Here is a 15,712-nt window from a genome sequence, read left to right as displayed (position 1 = left end):
GTTTCCAGGCTCCAGCAGGGTTCAGTGAACAGGATAGGGTCTGAAAAAACTCTCCATGTCAGTCTATGTAGTGCTTAACCACTTCTGCCTTCAGTCGTTTTCACTTTATGCATCCGAGCAATGTTCACCTCCCATTTATTAGCCTATAACTTTATCACTACTTATCACAATGAACTGATCTATGTCTCGTTTTTTCCGCCACCAATTAGGCTTTCTTTGGGGGGTACATTTTGCTAAGAGCCACTTTACTGTAAATGCATTTTAACAGGAAGAATAAGGAAAAACCGGAAAAAATGCATTATTTCTCAGTTTTCGGCCATTATAGTTTTAAAATAATACATGCCTCCACAATTAAAACTCACGTATTGTATGTGCCCATTTCTCCCGGTTATTACTCCTTTTAAATTATGTCCCTATCACAATGTATGGCGACAATATTTTACTTGGAAATAAAAGTGCATTTTTTCCGTTTTGCATCCATCACTATTTACAAGCTTATAATAATAATAAAAAAAATAGAAATATTTCATGTTTACATAGATATTTAACCAGTTCACCCCCAAGGGTTTTTACTCTAACGGACCAGAGCAATTTTCACTTGCCGGTGCTCCTCCCTTTTATTCCCTAATAACTTTATTACTACTTATCACAAGAAAATGATCTTTACCTCGTTTTTTCGCCACCAATTAGGCTTTCTGTGGGTAGTACATTTTGCTAAGAATTTTTTTTATCCTAAATGCGTTTTAATGGGAAAAAAACAAAAAAATGAAAAAATAATTATTTCTTCGTTTTCAGCCATTATAGTTTTAAAATTAAACATTCTCGTGTGGTTAAAACAAACACATTTTATTTACCCAGCTGTCCCAATTATTAAACCGTTTAAATTATGTCCCTATCACAATGTATGGCGACAATATATTATTTTGAAATATAGGTGTTATTTTTCTGTTTTGTTTTTTTTGTTCTGGCCTTAATTACAAGCCCCTATATAATAAATTAAAATTAATTTTCCCCCATAAAATATAGATTAAAAAAAAGCTTAGTCCCTAAGGCAACTATTTATTTATTTATTTTAAGCTGATTTTTATTTACAAGTGGTCTTTTTTTTTGGGGGGGGGGGGGGGGAGGGTTGGAAGTGTAATTTTATTAATTTTATTAATAGTGTGTGTGTACTTGTATATGTATGTGTAATATACTTTTTGGCCACAAGATGGCGCTAGTGAACACTCTCCCGTATAGGAAGTGATCACTTTTTTTTTCCCACACTTTATTAAACTGTAACAGTTCCTGTTTTTGTGAATGGACGCGGCCGCTGTTTGCGGTCGCGTCCATTAACTCCAGGCAGTGCGATTGGGTAGAGGACCGTTCGGTCCTCTTCCTCAATCACTCAGCTCGGGATCCCGACGGTAATGGCGGCGGTAGCGGCGCGCACACGTGCGGAGCGGCGGCGGGAACGCGCGACGTATTAAAACGTCATGTTGCCATTAACAGGCAAAAGCATGACGTTTTAATACGATACATTGCCGTTAAATGGTTAAAAAGTTTAGACCCTTAGGTAAATATTTATGTGTTTGTTTTTTTTAATTGTAATGTTTTTCTATTATTATTATTAAACATTTGATGTGGGTATTTTTGGGAGGGTGGGATGCAAATCAAATTTTTTTTGTACATATTGGTCTATTTTTTAATTTTTTTTTGCATTTTCATGCAGTTAGCTTTTTGGCCACAAGATGTCAGCCATGAGTTTGTTTACAATGACGTCACTCTAAGCATAACACAGACGCTTAGAGTGACGTTGGGGGAAATAGGAACAGAAAAACCTCAGCTTCCGTGCAAAGCTGACGGTTTTTCTCGGGGGGGGGGGGGGGAGGGAGAGAGAGCAATCAGTGATCGGGCACCATAGCCCGATTCACTGATTGCCTGGCTAGCGAACCGCGGGCCGGGAGTGCGCGTGCATGCGCACGATCGGCCGCGGGGGTGCGGCAGCGCACATGGCCTCCTGGGCGTAGCTAGTACGTCCAGGAGGCCAAAGTAGTTAAGTAAACCAAGGGTATTATCTATTTGCCATAAATGCCTCACAATCCTTCCAAGATCCCTTCTAATGAATGTATCTGGATGACACGTATATTTGCAAAAAAAATCTTTCTACCTCCTGCTGATTGTAAGTTCTACCATTATCAGTCAACATGCGTCTGAAGAATAGAGATTGTTTTTTTTTTTTTTTTTAAATTAACTAATAATCTAGAGCTTGTATTTTATAGACTGGAAGTTTTGAATCAGGATAATAATCCTTATTCAAAATTTCCTGTTTGTAAAATAGACGCTCTAGTCTAATTAATGCTCAGCTACTTAGATAAGGAATTACACACACAGTGTTTCTCTCCCTCCTGCCTCTTCTCCCTCCCCTCGCTTGTAGAGTGGTGAGACAAAGGCTGGGGCTGGAATGATTTGTCTTTGATCTGTCCACACAAGAGCAGCAAGCAGCATGCTAGCAAGTAAGGATTAAAGCATGCCAGCAAACTAGCCAAGTACATATGTAGGTTGTTTTTCTTCAATAATAGCACCATCATCTGGACAATCTGCTCTCTGCTCAAAAGCTCCAGAGTTCTGTTTGTTAGATTTGGTTCCTATCGTTGCTGAACTATTTGATCACCCAAATGGTCCCCACCAGCCAGATATTGTGCCAGTGGCGTACCTACCACAAGGCTGCAGGTGCTCACAGTCCCGGGTGTAGCTACCATAAGGCTGCAGGTGTACACAGTCCCGGGTGTAGCCAGGCTAGGGGTGCCGCTGTGATGCTCAGCCACTGTGTTCTTCCACCTGGGAACTTTTTTCATAGTTCGGCAACATTTGGGAAAATAGCAGCAGGGAGTGCATGGGACTGTACTATTTCCTGCACTAGATGGAGCACCCCTCCCCCTTTCTGTCCCCTGGGCAATGTGTCCTTGCTCTCTACACACAGCCTGCAGTGAGTGAATGTGCAGAGCAGCAGGGTGAGTAGAGAGAACAGCTTGCTGTGCTGCAGCTAGGACATTAGCAGGGAGAGGTGTCAGGATGTGTTTAGTGCTTCAGAAGAACCACAGGCAGTTAGTAGCCATGTGCACTGGCTGCTGTAATACCAGAGTATACTAGACTATTGATTATGTATCCTGATCAGAGAAATTAGTCAATAATGCAGGGCAGTCTGCTGTTGCAGAAGCCAGTGATACAGGTGCTGACAGGCGACTTCTGTGTTGCGCAGAGAAGCAAGCTCCAGGCAATTTAGATTAGCTTAATTGCAGGTAATCTTATCTCTTTTCCCAGCTCCCCTCCCACCCCGTTGTCTTCCCCTATGACCCTTTCCTCTTTTCTGATTTCAGTGGCTTCTTTCAATAGCATGTCCCTGCCAAACAGCACTGGTGATGTCTGCAGTCCTGATAAGAGTACTTCCTGCCATTTCTCCTATCCCACCAGGCTCTCTGTCTTGCGTCTCTACTTCTTTACCCCCCCCCCCTTCCTCCTATGCACCCCCCTCTTTCATATGTCTCCCTTTTTGGACTGCCCTCAGAGAAGCTCACAATCTAATCCTACCACAGTCATAGTCTAATCTCCTACCATATTATTATTGTGTATTCATATAGCACTGACATCTTCTGCAGCACTGTATAGAGTACATGGTTTCATCACAGCTCCATCCCCATCCTGACGACTCCCCAAACCCCCCAAAATTTGCAGCAACCAGCTTGGCACCCCAACCCAACAACCCTTCTATCAAAAAAATTGGTTGTTGGGGAGGGGGGGGGGGGGGGTTGTCTGTAAATAAATACCTAGATACGCCACTGTATCGTGCGTGCCCCCTTTGTGCCCCCCACCCCCCAATAATTTGAAGCTGGAGCCACCACTGGTTCTCCCTGTGCTGATATATGCAGACGAATATCACTCTGGTGATTTCCAGGGGTTAGATTATATTTGTGCCCTAGATGTAGCCCCGGGTCAGTTGATGATTGTCCCTGTGCTGGTTTCCCAGGTTTAGCTGAAAGTTTCCCAGGGTTAACTGATGCTTTGTCCCTGTTCTGGTTCCCCAGGTTATCTCATAGTTGTCCCTGTTATCGTTCCCCAGGATTATTGATAGTTGCCCCTGTGCTGGTTCTGCGGGGCTAGCTGATGGTTGTCCCTGTACTGGTTCCTTAGGGTTAGTTGATGGTTGTCCTTGTGATGGTCCAACCAGGGTTACTGATGGTTGTTCTCTTGGTTGTTTTCCCTGGGTTACTGATGCTTGCCCCTCTGGTTGTTCTCCCCTTAGTGGTTTCCCTGGGTTGCTGATGCTTGTCCCTCTGGTGGTTTCCCCCGGTAAGCTGATGCTTGTCCTTCTGGCTGCTCTCCCCCTAGGGTTTCCCTAGGGTTAGCTGATGCTTGTCCCTCTGGTGGTTTCTCCAGGGTTAGTTCTTGCTTGTCCTGTATCCCCGGGTTAGCTGATGCTTGTCCCTCTGGTAGTTTCTCCCGGGTTAGCTGATGCTTGTCCCTCTGGCTGCTCTCCCCTTAGGGTTTCCCTTGGGTTAGTTGCTGGTTGACTCTCTGGTGGTTTCCTCAGGCTAGCTGATACTTGTCCCTCTGGCTGCTCTCCCCCTAGGGTTTCCCTGGGGTTAGCTGATGCTTGTCCCTTTGGTGGTTTCCCTGGGTTAGCTGATGCTTGTCGCTCTGGTGGTTTCCCCGGGTTAGCTGATGCTTGTCCCTCTGGTGGTTTCCCCCAGGTTAGCTGATGCTTGTCCCTCTGGTGGTTTCCCCGGGTTAGCTGATGCTTGTCCCTCTGGTGGTTTCCCCCAGGTTAGCTGATGCTTGTCCCTCTGGTGGTTTCACTGGATTAGTTGCTGCTTGTCTCTCCGGTGGTTTCCCCGGGTTAGCTGTTGCTTGTCCCTCTGGTTTCCCCGGGGTTAGCTGTTGGTTGTCCCTCTGATGGATTTCCCGGGTTAGCTGATGCTTGTCCCTCTGGTGGTTTCCCCGGGTCAGTTGCTGCTTGTCCCTCTGGTGGTTTCCCCGGGTTAGCTGTTGCTTGTCCCTCTGGTTTCCCCGGGGTTAGCTGCTGGTTGTCCCTCTGGTGGTTTCCCCGGGTTAGGTGATGCTTGTCCCTCTGCTGGTTTCCCGGGTTAGCTGCTGCTTGTCCCTCTGGTGGTTTCCCCGGGTTAGGTGATGCTTGTCCCTCTGCTGGTTTCCCGGGGTTAGCTGCTGCTTGTCCCCCTGGTGGTTTCCCCGGGTTAGCTGCTGCTTGTCCCTCTGGTGGTTTCCCCGGGTTAGCTGTTGCTTGTCCCTCTGGTTTCCCCGGGGTTAGCTGCTGGTTGTCCCTCTGGTGGTTTCCCCGGGTTAGGTGATGCTTGTCCCTCTGCTGGTTTCCCGGGGTTAGCTGCTGCTTGTCCCTCTGGTGGTTTCCCCGGGTTAGGTGATGCTTGTCCCTCTGCTGGTTTCCCGGGGTTAGCTGCTGCATGTCCCTCTGGTGGTTTTCCCGGGATAGGTGCTGCTTGTCCCTCTGGTGGTTTCCCCGGGTTAGGTGATGCTTGTCCTGTATCCTCGGGTCAGCTGATGGTCAGCCCCGTGCTGCTCTCGCGAGGTTAGGCTGTGGCTGCCTGGCTGGCCGGGGTCGGGTGATCGGCAGGCGGTGCGGGGAGAGAATAGCACGGAGGAGGCGGTGGAGATGAGTGTACGTCACACGTTATGCTGTGTAGGAGTGTGTGTGCTGTGCGGCCGCTGCTCTGATTACTGCCTGTGCATAGTGTGTACACTGTACAGTACAGGCCAGTGTGCAGAGGCGATACATTGTATCTCTCTGGGGAATACTCCAGTCCTGGCCTGCCTGCTGTGCAGTAAAGCCCATAAAGGGCTAGATGACCTGTTACTGTGCTTCTGCTCTTTGGGGTCCCCCAGCGTACATGGTTACTCGCTGCCCGTCATTTGGGCGCAGGGTTTTCCGGGTGCCGTTAATTACTTTTCCCCCTCTGAGTTGTAGCAACTCTGATACAGAAGTCATTCGTGGTCGATCGCTGGCACATGAATAGCACTGCCGCGCAGCCATAGACATAATAACATTGTCTATGGCAGCGCCCAGGTCAGACGCAGCGGGAGAAGAGCGTGCACCGAAAAGACCTGCTTCGTCCCGCCCCTGGTTTCCTCCAAACGGTGCAGGGCAATGAGGGAACCGTGCATGAGCCAGTCTGGGAATGTGCTGTGAAAATAAACGTTGGTACACAAACACTTTGCAGTGTTCTCCCCAGGCTCTTTTAGCCGGGTGCTCCACCCGGCTAGATTTGGTGACCACCCGGCTGTCATTGGCTCAGCTCCTCACCTCCTCCTATGCTGTAAACAGAGTTGTTCCGCATTTTCATCTCGCCCCACCCGGCTACTTTTTCATGCCACCCGGCTACTATTTCATGCCACCCGGCTGGAAACAAATTCTGGGGAGAACACTGCACTTTGCTGGAGTGATCAGCAACCATGCCTATGCAGTTGTCTTATCACGCAGGGCTGAACGGAAGAAATTTCCTTGAAGAACAGGTCCAGTTTGGGGGGTGTTGGGGAAACAATAAGCAGCGTCAGCACATCCACTAACAGGTCATCTAGCCCACCATGGACTTCATTGCACAATTTTTATTTCACTTCAGGAGAAGATGGTTATCCATAGTTATAAGTGGTTGGCCTGCCAGCATTTAGTAGATTCTATTTGTGCATTGTTGTGTAGGTTGTAGTGGTGGATAGGTAGTGTTCGGTAGGTTTTAGTGGCGGATGGGTAGTGTTTGGTAGGTTGTAGTGGTGGATGGGTAGTGTTCGGTAGGTTGTAGTGGTGGATGGGTAGTGTTCGGTAGGTTGTAGTGGCGGATGGGTAGTGTTCGGTAGGTTGTAGTGGTGGATGGGTAGTGTTCGGTAGGTTGTAGTGGTGGATGGGTAGTGTTCGGTAGGTTGTAGTGGTGGATGGGTAGTGTTCGGTAGGTTGTAGTGGCGGATGGGTAGTGTTCGGTAGGTTGTAGTGGTGGATGGGTAGTGTTCGGTAGGTTGTAGTGGCGGATGGGTAGTGTTCGGTAGGTTGTAGTGGCGGATGGGTAGTGTTCGGTAGGTTGTAGTGGCGGATGGGTAGTGTTCGGTAGGTTGTAGTGGTGGATGGGTAGTGTTCGGTAGGTTGTAGTGGCGGATGGGTAGTGTTTGGTACGTTGTAGTGGCGGATGGGTAGTGTTCGGTAGGTTGTAGTGGCGGGTGGGTAGTGTTTGTTAGGTTCTAGTGGTGGACAGTTAGTGTTTGGTTCATTGCTCTTGGCGGTTAAGTAGTGTTTGGTAGGTTATACTGGCGGTTAATTAGTGTTCAGTAGGTTCTAGTGGTGGAAAGTTAGTGTTCAGTAGGTTCTAGTGGTGGATAGGTAATGTTCAGTAGGTTCTAGTGGTGGACAGTTAGTGTTCAGTAGGTTCTAGTGGTGGATAGGTAGTGTTCAGTAGGTTCTAGTGGTGGACAGTTAGTGTTTGGTAGGTTCTAGTGGTGGACAGTTAGTGTTTGGTAGGTTCTAGTGGTGGACAGTTAGTGTTTGGTAGGTTCTAGTGGTGGACAGTTAGTGTTTGGTAGGTTCTAGTGGTGGACAGTTAGTGTTTGGTAGGTTCTAGTGGTGGACAGTTAGTGTTTGGTAGGTTCTAGTGGTGGACAGTTAGTGTTTGGTAGGTTCTAGTGGTGGACAGTTAGTGTTTGGTAGGTTCTAGTGGTGGACAGTTAGTGTTTGGTAGGTTCTAGTGGTGGACAGTTAGTGTTTGGTAGGTTCTAGTGGTGGACAGTTAGTGTTTGGTAGGTTCTAGTGGTGGACAGTTAGTGTTTGGTAGGTTCTAGTGGCAGATAGTTAGTGTTCGGTAGGTTCTAGTGGTGGACAGTTAGTGTTCGGTAGGTTCTAGTGGTGGATAGGTAGTGTTCAGTAGGTTCTAGTGGTGGATAGGTAATGTTCAGTAGGTTCTAGTGGTGGACAGTTAGTGTTCGGTAGGTTCTAGTGGTGGACAGGTAGTGTTCAGTAGGTTCTAGTGGTGGACAGTTAGTGTTCAGTAGGTTCTAGTGGTGGACAGTTAGTGTTTGGCAGGTTCTAGTGGTGGACAGTTAGTGTTCGGTAGGTTCTAGTGGTGGACAGTTAGTGTTCAGTAGGTTCTAGTGGTGGACAGGTAGTGTTCAGTAGGTTCTAGTGGTGGACAGTTAGTGTTCAGTAGGTTCTAGTGGTGGACAGTTAGTGTTCAGTAGGTTCTAGTGGTGGACAGTTAGTGTTCAGTAGGTTCTAGTGGTGAACAGTTAGTGTTTGGTAGGTTCTAGTGGTGGACAGTTAGTGTTTGGTAGGTTCTAGTGGTGGACAGTTAGTGTTTGGTAGGTTCTAGTGGTGAACAGTTAGTGTTTGGTAGGTTCTAGTGGTGGCCAATTAGTGTTTGGTAGGTTCTAGTGGTGGACAGTTAGTGTTTGGTAGGTTCTAGTGGTGGACAGTTACTGTTTGGTAGGTTCTAGTGGTGGACAGTTAGTGTTCGGTAGGTTCTAGTGGCAGATAGTTAGTGTTCGGTAGGTTCTAGTGGTGGACAGTTAGTGTTCGGTAGGTTCTAGTGGTGGATAGGTAGTGTTCAGTAGGTTCTAGTGGTGGACAGTTAGTGTTCAGTAGGTTCTAGTGGTGGAAAGTTAGTGTTCAGTAGGTTCTAGTGGTGGATAGGTAATGTTCAGTAGGTTCTAGTGGTGGACAGTTAGTGTTCGGTAGGTTCTAGTGGTGGACAGGTAGTGTTCAGTAGGTTCTAGTGGTGGACAGTTAGTGTTCGGTAGGTTCTAGTGGTGGACAGTTAGTGTTCGGTAGGTTCTAGTGGTGGACAGTTAGTGTTCAGTAGGTTCTAGTGGTGGATAGGTAGTGTTCAGTAGGTTCTAGTGGTGGACAGTTAGTGTTCGGTAGGTTCTAGTGGCAGATAGTGTTTGGTAGGTTCTAGTGGTGGACAGTTAGTGTTCGGTAGGTTCTAGTGGTGGACAGTTAGTGTTCGGTAGGTTCTAGTGGTGGACAGTTAGTGTTTGGTAGGTTCTAGTGCCAGATAATGTAGTGTTCAGTAGATTCTAGTGTTGGGCAGATTTTAGTGGCAGGCATGTAGCTAGCAATCTATAGATTCTATCAGGGTTGTGGAGATGAGGAGTCAGAGCAATTCTGGGTACTGGAGTCGGAGTTGGTGGTTTCATAAACTGAGTCAGATGATTTTTGTACCAATGCCACAGCTCTGGTAAGTATTAGACTAATGCTGGGAATACACAATGAGATTTTTCAGTCAATTTACTGTCCGATCTTATTTTTGATCAATTTTCAGATGGATTTTCTTATATTTTTTTTTATCAATTTCCTTTCACTTCTATGAGAAATCGATCAGAAAAATTATTGAAGATAAGATCGGACATGTCGGAAATTATCTATCGAACCATCTATCCGCTGAAAAAACGTATGGTGTATTCCCAGCATAAGGAGTCAGAGCACTTTTGGGTACCTGGAGTTGGTGGTTTCATAAACTGAGGAATCGGAGTTGGATGATTTTTGTACTGACTCCACATGACAGCCGTAGATTCTAGTGGACGGCAGGTAGCATTTGGTAGATTTTAGTAGCAGATAGGAAAAGTTATATAGATTCTAGTGGTCGTCAGATAACGATTGATAGATTTCAGTGGCAAGTAGTTAGCGTTTGGTAGATACTAGTGGAGACCAGATTGTGATTGATGCATTCTAGTAGTGGGCAGGTACTGACCGGTAGATTCTAGGGGACGCGAGATCGCTTTTGGTAGATTGCAGTAGTGGGCTGATAGCGTTTGGTAGATTCTAGTTGCAGTTAGGTAGCCTTTGGTAGGCTCTAGTTTTAGGCAGATAGTAGGAGGAAGAATAACAGACTGCGGGCACCAACCACTGAAGCAATTCAAGTCACCTTTAATTCATTCCCAGCATCCCTATAGTACATACAGTGTTAAGGCCTGATAGCCACTTCACAGGCTAAATGCCTGCTTCGTCAGAGGCAAGAAATAATTAACTTATTATTTCTTGCAGAACCGCTGTCGGGCCTTAACATTGTATGTACTGTCGGGATGTCGGGAACAAATTAAAGGTGACTTGAATTGCTTCAGTGGGCGGTGCTCGCAGTCTGTTACTCTTCCTTCTCCAATCTAAAGCTGGTTATCCAAAGGTATGGCCATTGCAACTGCTACTCCTAGCCTGCCTGCTATCTAGTGCCGATCAACTTTCTTCTTATTGCTGATTTAGGCAGATTTTGGTAGATTGTAGGGGCAGTCAGGTAGTGTTTGGAAGGTTGTAGTGGTGGCCAGGTAGCGTTCGATGGATTCTAGTGGTCACCAGGTGGCATTCAGTAAGTTCTAGTGGTGAGCAGGTAGTGGTGCGATTGGTTCTAGTGGCAGCCAGGTAGCTTTCTGTAGGTTTCAGTGGTGGTCAGGTAGTGTTCAGGAGGTTCTAGTGGTAGCCAGGTAGCGTTCGGTCGGTTTTAGTGGTAGCCAGGTAGGGCTCAGTAGGTTCTATTTGTGGACAGGTAGGGTTTGGTAGATTCTAGTGGCAGGTAGGTAGCCTTTGGTTTTCTGCGGCACTCTGGAGCCCGAGTCTAAAAACTATCCCCTGGAAATTAAAGGGTTATAAATTTGACAGGAGATTTCAACCTGACAGCTTCTAACTTTTGAGGAACCAGTTGGGGAGTTGTATTTTCTCTTGCAGTAGGGATCACTATTATTTTCATACCTGCTTTGACATGAATTATTTTAAAGTTTGAAGACATTCAATTTTAGCATAACTGGCATGTTGGACCTTGACCATTGAGTTTCTAATAGTCCGATCTGTTGTGTGCTTTTTTTCTCATTGTCTGTTCTTCTTATTAGGAGGTCACCATGACCAGCAGCGAGAACATCCAGCTGGACTTTCCCCATTACAGCTCCATGCTTCTGGACACCCTCAACAAGCAGCGTCTAGAAGGGAAGTTCTGTGATCTGTCCGTCCAGGTGCAGGACCGCATATTCCGAGCTCATAAGACTGTTTTAGCTGCCTCCTCCCCATATTTTCATGACAAGCTGCTCTTGAACAACACCAACTGTCTGGTCCTTCCCACTTTTATCCCTCCTGATGCCTTCGAGAACCTCCTGAAGCTCATCTACTCTGGTAGGCTTTGTTTGGAAATGGAAGCCTTGCCTTCACATCTGTTGGTAGCCAGCGGCCTGCAGATGTGGCAGGTTGTGGATCGATGTTCTGAACTTCTAAAAGAGAAGCAGGCATGTTCCCTGCAGGTCAGTTCAAGCCGAGGCAGCGAAAGCCAGTCACCTAGCAGCAGTTTTCAGTCTCCACCAGATGAGAAGCTAACAACAGAGGTCACAGTAAATTTCGATGACGAGGATGTGATCAAGGTACAAGTTTCTGAGGAAGAGGAGGAGGAGGAGGATGATGATGATGATGATGATGATGATGAAGTCCAAGAGATAAAGAACAGTGGTGTGAGCTGTTCCTTTGATCTCCCTTCCTCATCCTCTTCTGGAAGTCCAAAAGTCATCTATATTAAGGAGGAGCAAATAGATAAGGATGATCTTCTCCAGCTTGAGGTATCCGATGTTCAGCAGGAGGTACAGACGGAGTACCATACGGAGTTGACCTTTCTTGTACCTCCTGGCTCATCGCCTTCATCTTCTGACGTTTCTCTTAATTATCCAAACAAATTATATGCAGAACCAGAATCTCCTACTTTCTCCATCTCTAAACCTCTAGACCTGCACGGCAATGAGATTGTTTCCCACGCTTTACAGGCCCAAATGATCCACGCCCCCATCAAATTCTTTGCTGTGCCGGATGGGAAGAAATTTGGCTGTTTGTGTGGCAAGCGGTTCGCCGTGAAACCCAAACGCGATCGGCACATCATGCTGACGTTCAGCTTGCGCCCTTTCGGCTGTTCCGTCTGCAACAAAAAGTTCAAACTCAAGCACCACCTTACAGAACACATGAAAACTCATGCGAGCTACCTCTACTCGTGCGAGGATTGTGGTCGCAAATTCCGAGTGGAGTCCTGCTACCAAAAGCATAAGGAGGTTTGTAAAGGACAGAAGTGGGGAGGAGCTTGCTGGACCGTAAACCCTATTCAACTTCAGAGTCCTGTGGATGGAACTCAAATGAATGGGGCCTTGTGATGGATATCTTGACACTAGCTCGTCATTTTCACAAGCCTTCTAGTAGGACTGTGTCCTCCGTTGCAGGAATTGTAGACCTAGAGCAGTACTTTTGTAGCCTCAATACTGGAGATAGAGCTGCCTTGTAGACCCAAGAAAGGTGTTCATAGTAAGGTGGACGCCAGTAGACGCATCCCCGAACTTAATGCATCAGTTTACACTGATAATTTTAATGTGGTATATTGTGGTCGAGATGAGGTTTTTTTTTATTATTGACTGCCCAACACTTATCACACTGTTTTGTTTTTATTTTGGAATATTACGTTAGGCATGATATTTTCCTAGGCCTGATAGTAGAAAGCGAGGCATATACTTATTATGTTATTGGCAAAATGGTAATTGCCTAGTTCGGTAAGTTAAGAAAAAAAACAAAAACTTTGCAGTCCATCCCTTTTTGTGCCGATCCACAAACTTGCCTAATTTAATTGTGATTTGGAGAAAATGGTAGTAAGTTGGGAAGAACGTTACTTGCATCAAGGAATGGAGAACTTTAGCAGGAGAACCGGTAGTGCTATGTAAATAGGTATATAAGGATGGATTTTGTTTTATGTTTGTATGCCGTTACTGGGGTAGCAATATGTCTCCAGCAGCCAATTGTCACCTCTTTGTTTGTATGTTGGGAAGGGATAGGTGGCTGTCTGTTACCGTGTGATGTTGTCAGGAGGGGAAAACGTTAGCAGACCACAGTCCTTCATAGCTTGTGGCGCATGTCTGAATAGAAGACTCGCGATAAGCTAGCAAGGCATACTCGCAGCCAATAAGCTTCATGCAAACGTGTTCTAAGCCCTCCCCTCCATGATGCAGTTATGTTGCCTTTGGAATGAGCTGTAACACTTCAGCGCTTTTGATATTTCTCAGGTGCTCTGATAAGGCTTCCAATAGCTGCTTGTCTGCGTCACTACTGATGAGCCGGTCCACGCTGCCCCTGCTGGTGGTACAGAAAATTAACTTGCAGTGTTTGATGGTACTGCTTTGAGTATTTGGGTATCCATTTACTCTGTGCTCTCCTAGTACAGCCTGCCATCCCACCTTCCCATGTGATCTCTAGCCGATGTTAACCACTTAAAAGTGTACCGGAGACTGGATTGATGGGTGTAGTTATACTTACCTGGGCTTCCTCCAGCACCATGGGCTCCCTTACCATCCTCTCCAGCCACTCAGTTCACTAGATATCCCCCCCCCCCCCGGTAATCCTGCCAGTCGTGTGCTTCTGCGCATGCACGGCCCAGCCACAAGCGGGTGGGGGGGGGGGCGAGCATGTGCAGAACGGAGAGGACAACGAGGGAGCCCAAGCACCTCATGGGGCTGGAGGAAGCCCCAGACAAGCATAAATACACCCATTAATCATGCCTCAGGTACACTTTAAAACTTTAAGTGGTTAACATTGACTGGAGATCACATGGGAGATCACCCATTAATCTCTGGTTCCCTTTAACACAATACTGAAGCAATTCTGGGGAAAAAAAAGATCTAGAGGGAAGGCTCTGAACCTCATCTCGGTCCTTAGCCTGTCCTGTTCTTCCTCCGCTTCGGAGAGTCCTCGTGAAGTCTTCGGAAGTTCTCGCACCTCCGAGCATTTCTAAAGATGAGCAGGTCCGTACTGCGCACGCACAGTGCAGATGCACCCGTCTTCGGAAGCCCTTGGGCACGCAAGAGATTCTAAAGTCTTTCTGAGGAGTCTTGAAGGCACGGAATTTCAAAAGATGGGGGGAGTGGGTGGATGGGACAGTGGTGGAAAGAGGGCATGGAGAGAGGCCTAGCATGGTTCTATGGGAACCAGAGCCTTCAAAGCCTTTCCTCTCCATAGGTGTTAGTATCTCACCTTTTTCAGTGTCTCATATTTGCTTTACTGTTTTTAAGAAAGTATATCCAAATCTCCTAAGACGTCATCAAGAATGTCAAATTCACAGTTATAAGTCCTCGGCAATTAATGAGTAGCGATGGGGTTCCGAGTAGGAAGCCACTTGAATTAGGAATTAAAATGACTCCTAATTGCCTCAGGTGTGAGCATGGGAGACAGGGGGTTACTTACCCAGAAGTCCTTCAGCTTCTATGCGTCTGAATACACTCGCACGCGGCCTATGGAAGTGTGGTAGCGAGTCTTGGAACGTGTCCCATAGGTCACGTGCGAGTGTATTCAGACGCATAGAAGCAGAAGAACTTCTGGGAAAGTAACCCCCTGTCTCCCATGCTCACACCTGAGGCAATTAAGCCTCATTTTAATTCCGATTCGAGTGGCTTCCTACTCGGAAGCCCATCGCTATTAACAAGCACAGGGTGTGTGCTGGCATGCGCCTGCATTCCTTATTTTTGGGGGGATCTTATAACTGAAAGAGTCCCTCCTGATGTCTAATTCTTGAGACCACATCCCTCTTTTTTAAAATGGTTTTATTCTTTAGAAAGTACAAAGTGAAAAAAAGCGTGCAAAACAGGGTGAAAAGTTTAATACAGTATCGAACACAAAATGTATACAATTTGTGGCTTATATGCACAGTAGCACTGAAAATATTCAAAATAGGGGTGGTGGTGAAAACTGAGGAAATGGACCAGTTGCATGCAGCAGTTGTTGAATTTGTTTGGTCCAATCCCAAGCTCATCTTATTGACCATCTCCAGGGATGAGTGAATCATTTTATTAATAAGCTAATTTCCATAACCCAGGAGAAGGAAGTCGGGGCTAGCAAATCCACTAAATAAGTAACACCGCTGCGGGTTAAGTCGGTCAACTACATAATGCATTGATTTTCTAATTCCTCATGGGTGGGGCTACAGCTTATTGGGAGGGTTTTTTGCTCCTCGGGGGCAGAACAATTCATAATGTCCTTTGTCATTGCAGTTACATTTTACCATGAATCTGTTGGCTTGTTCATTGTTGACCTGACCCTGCTGCACACGAGATATACCTGCAGCCATGTTTGTTATGTGACAAGATCCGCGCCAAAGCTTTGACTTCTGACTTGGAGTACTCTGCCAGCCACTAGCCAATAAGAGCACATCTACTGCTAAGGGCCCTGTCATTGGTTGGTGGACTGCTTGAAGGGGCGGGATATGTTCATTTAAGGGCCCTGTCATTGGTTGGGCTGCAGGAAGGGGCGGAACATGTTGATCTGTGATCGTCAGGAATCCTGTGCATACAGAAACAGTAACTATAGAAATGATTGACCTGATTATAGGGAAGCCCAATGAGATGCCAGTAATTCTCTGGTGAAGCAAATTTTTAGAGCTGGTGCTGCAGAAGGGCAGGCTGAAAATGATATAGCACATCCCTGGTGGCCGCAGTACATGCCTGGGATGCGTGATGCATGCTGGGAGACGTAGTTCCCATTGATGTGATTACATCTGCCCATTATCAGCCTGAGCAGCAGGGCTGAGGAGTCGGTACAAAAATAATCTGACTACTCATCTTAGGATTCCACAGACTGCTCTCATTTGCATAACAATCCTATTGGTTGACAGTATGTAACATAAAAGGCCATCACTGCCAAAGCTTAGGAATTGTAAAGCTTTATTTAGATGGCAAC

At 46.5% G+C, this 15,712-nt stretch overlaps 1 protein-coding gene across 1 annotated transcript; it reads left to right on the top strand.

Annotated features, from left to right (window-relative positions):
• Positions 1-5,562: 5,562 nt before the first annotated feature.
• Positions 5,563-14,175, top strand: ZBTB9 (zinc finger and BTB domain containing 9). Its single transcript, XM_068249334.1, has 2 exons — positions 5,563-5,671; positions 10,864-14,175. The coding sequence occupies exons 1-2, from the start codon at positions 5,666-5,668 to the stop codon at positions 12,151-12,153; spliced, it is 1,296 nt and encodes a 431-aa protein (XP_068105435.1). The 5' UTR covers positions 5,563-5,665; the 3' UTR covers positions 12,154-14,175.
• The last annotated feature ends 1,537 nt before the right edge of the window (positions 14,176-15,712 follow it).

This window comes from Hyperolius riggenbachi, chromosome 8 (genome assembly GCF_040937935.1).
Source record: "Hyperolius riggenbachi isolate aHypRig1 chromosome 8, aHypRig1.pri, whole genome shotgun sequence".
In the NCBI taxonomy this organism is placed as follows: domain Eukaryota; kingdom Metazoa; phylum Chordata; class Amphibia; order Anura; family Hyperoliidae; genus Hyperolius; species Hyperolius riggenbachi.
The sequence above is the reverse complement of the archived record's forward strand: the minus strand, read 5'-3'. Positions and strand labels throughout refer to the sequence as shown.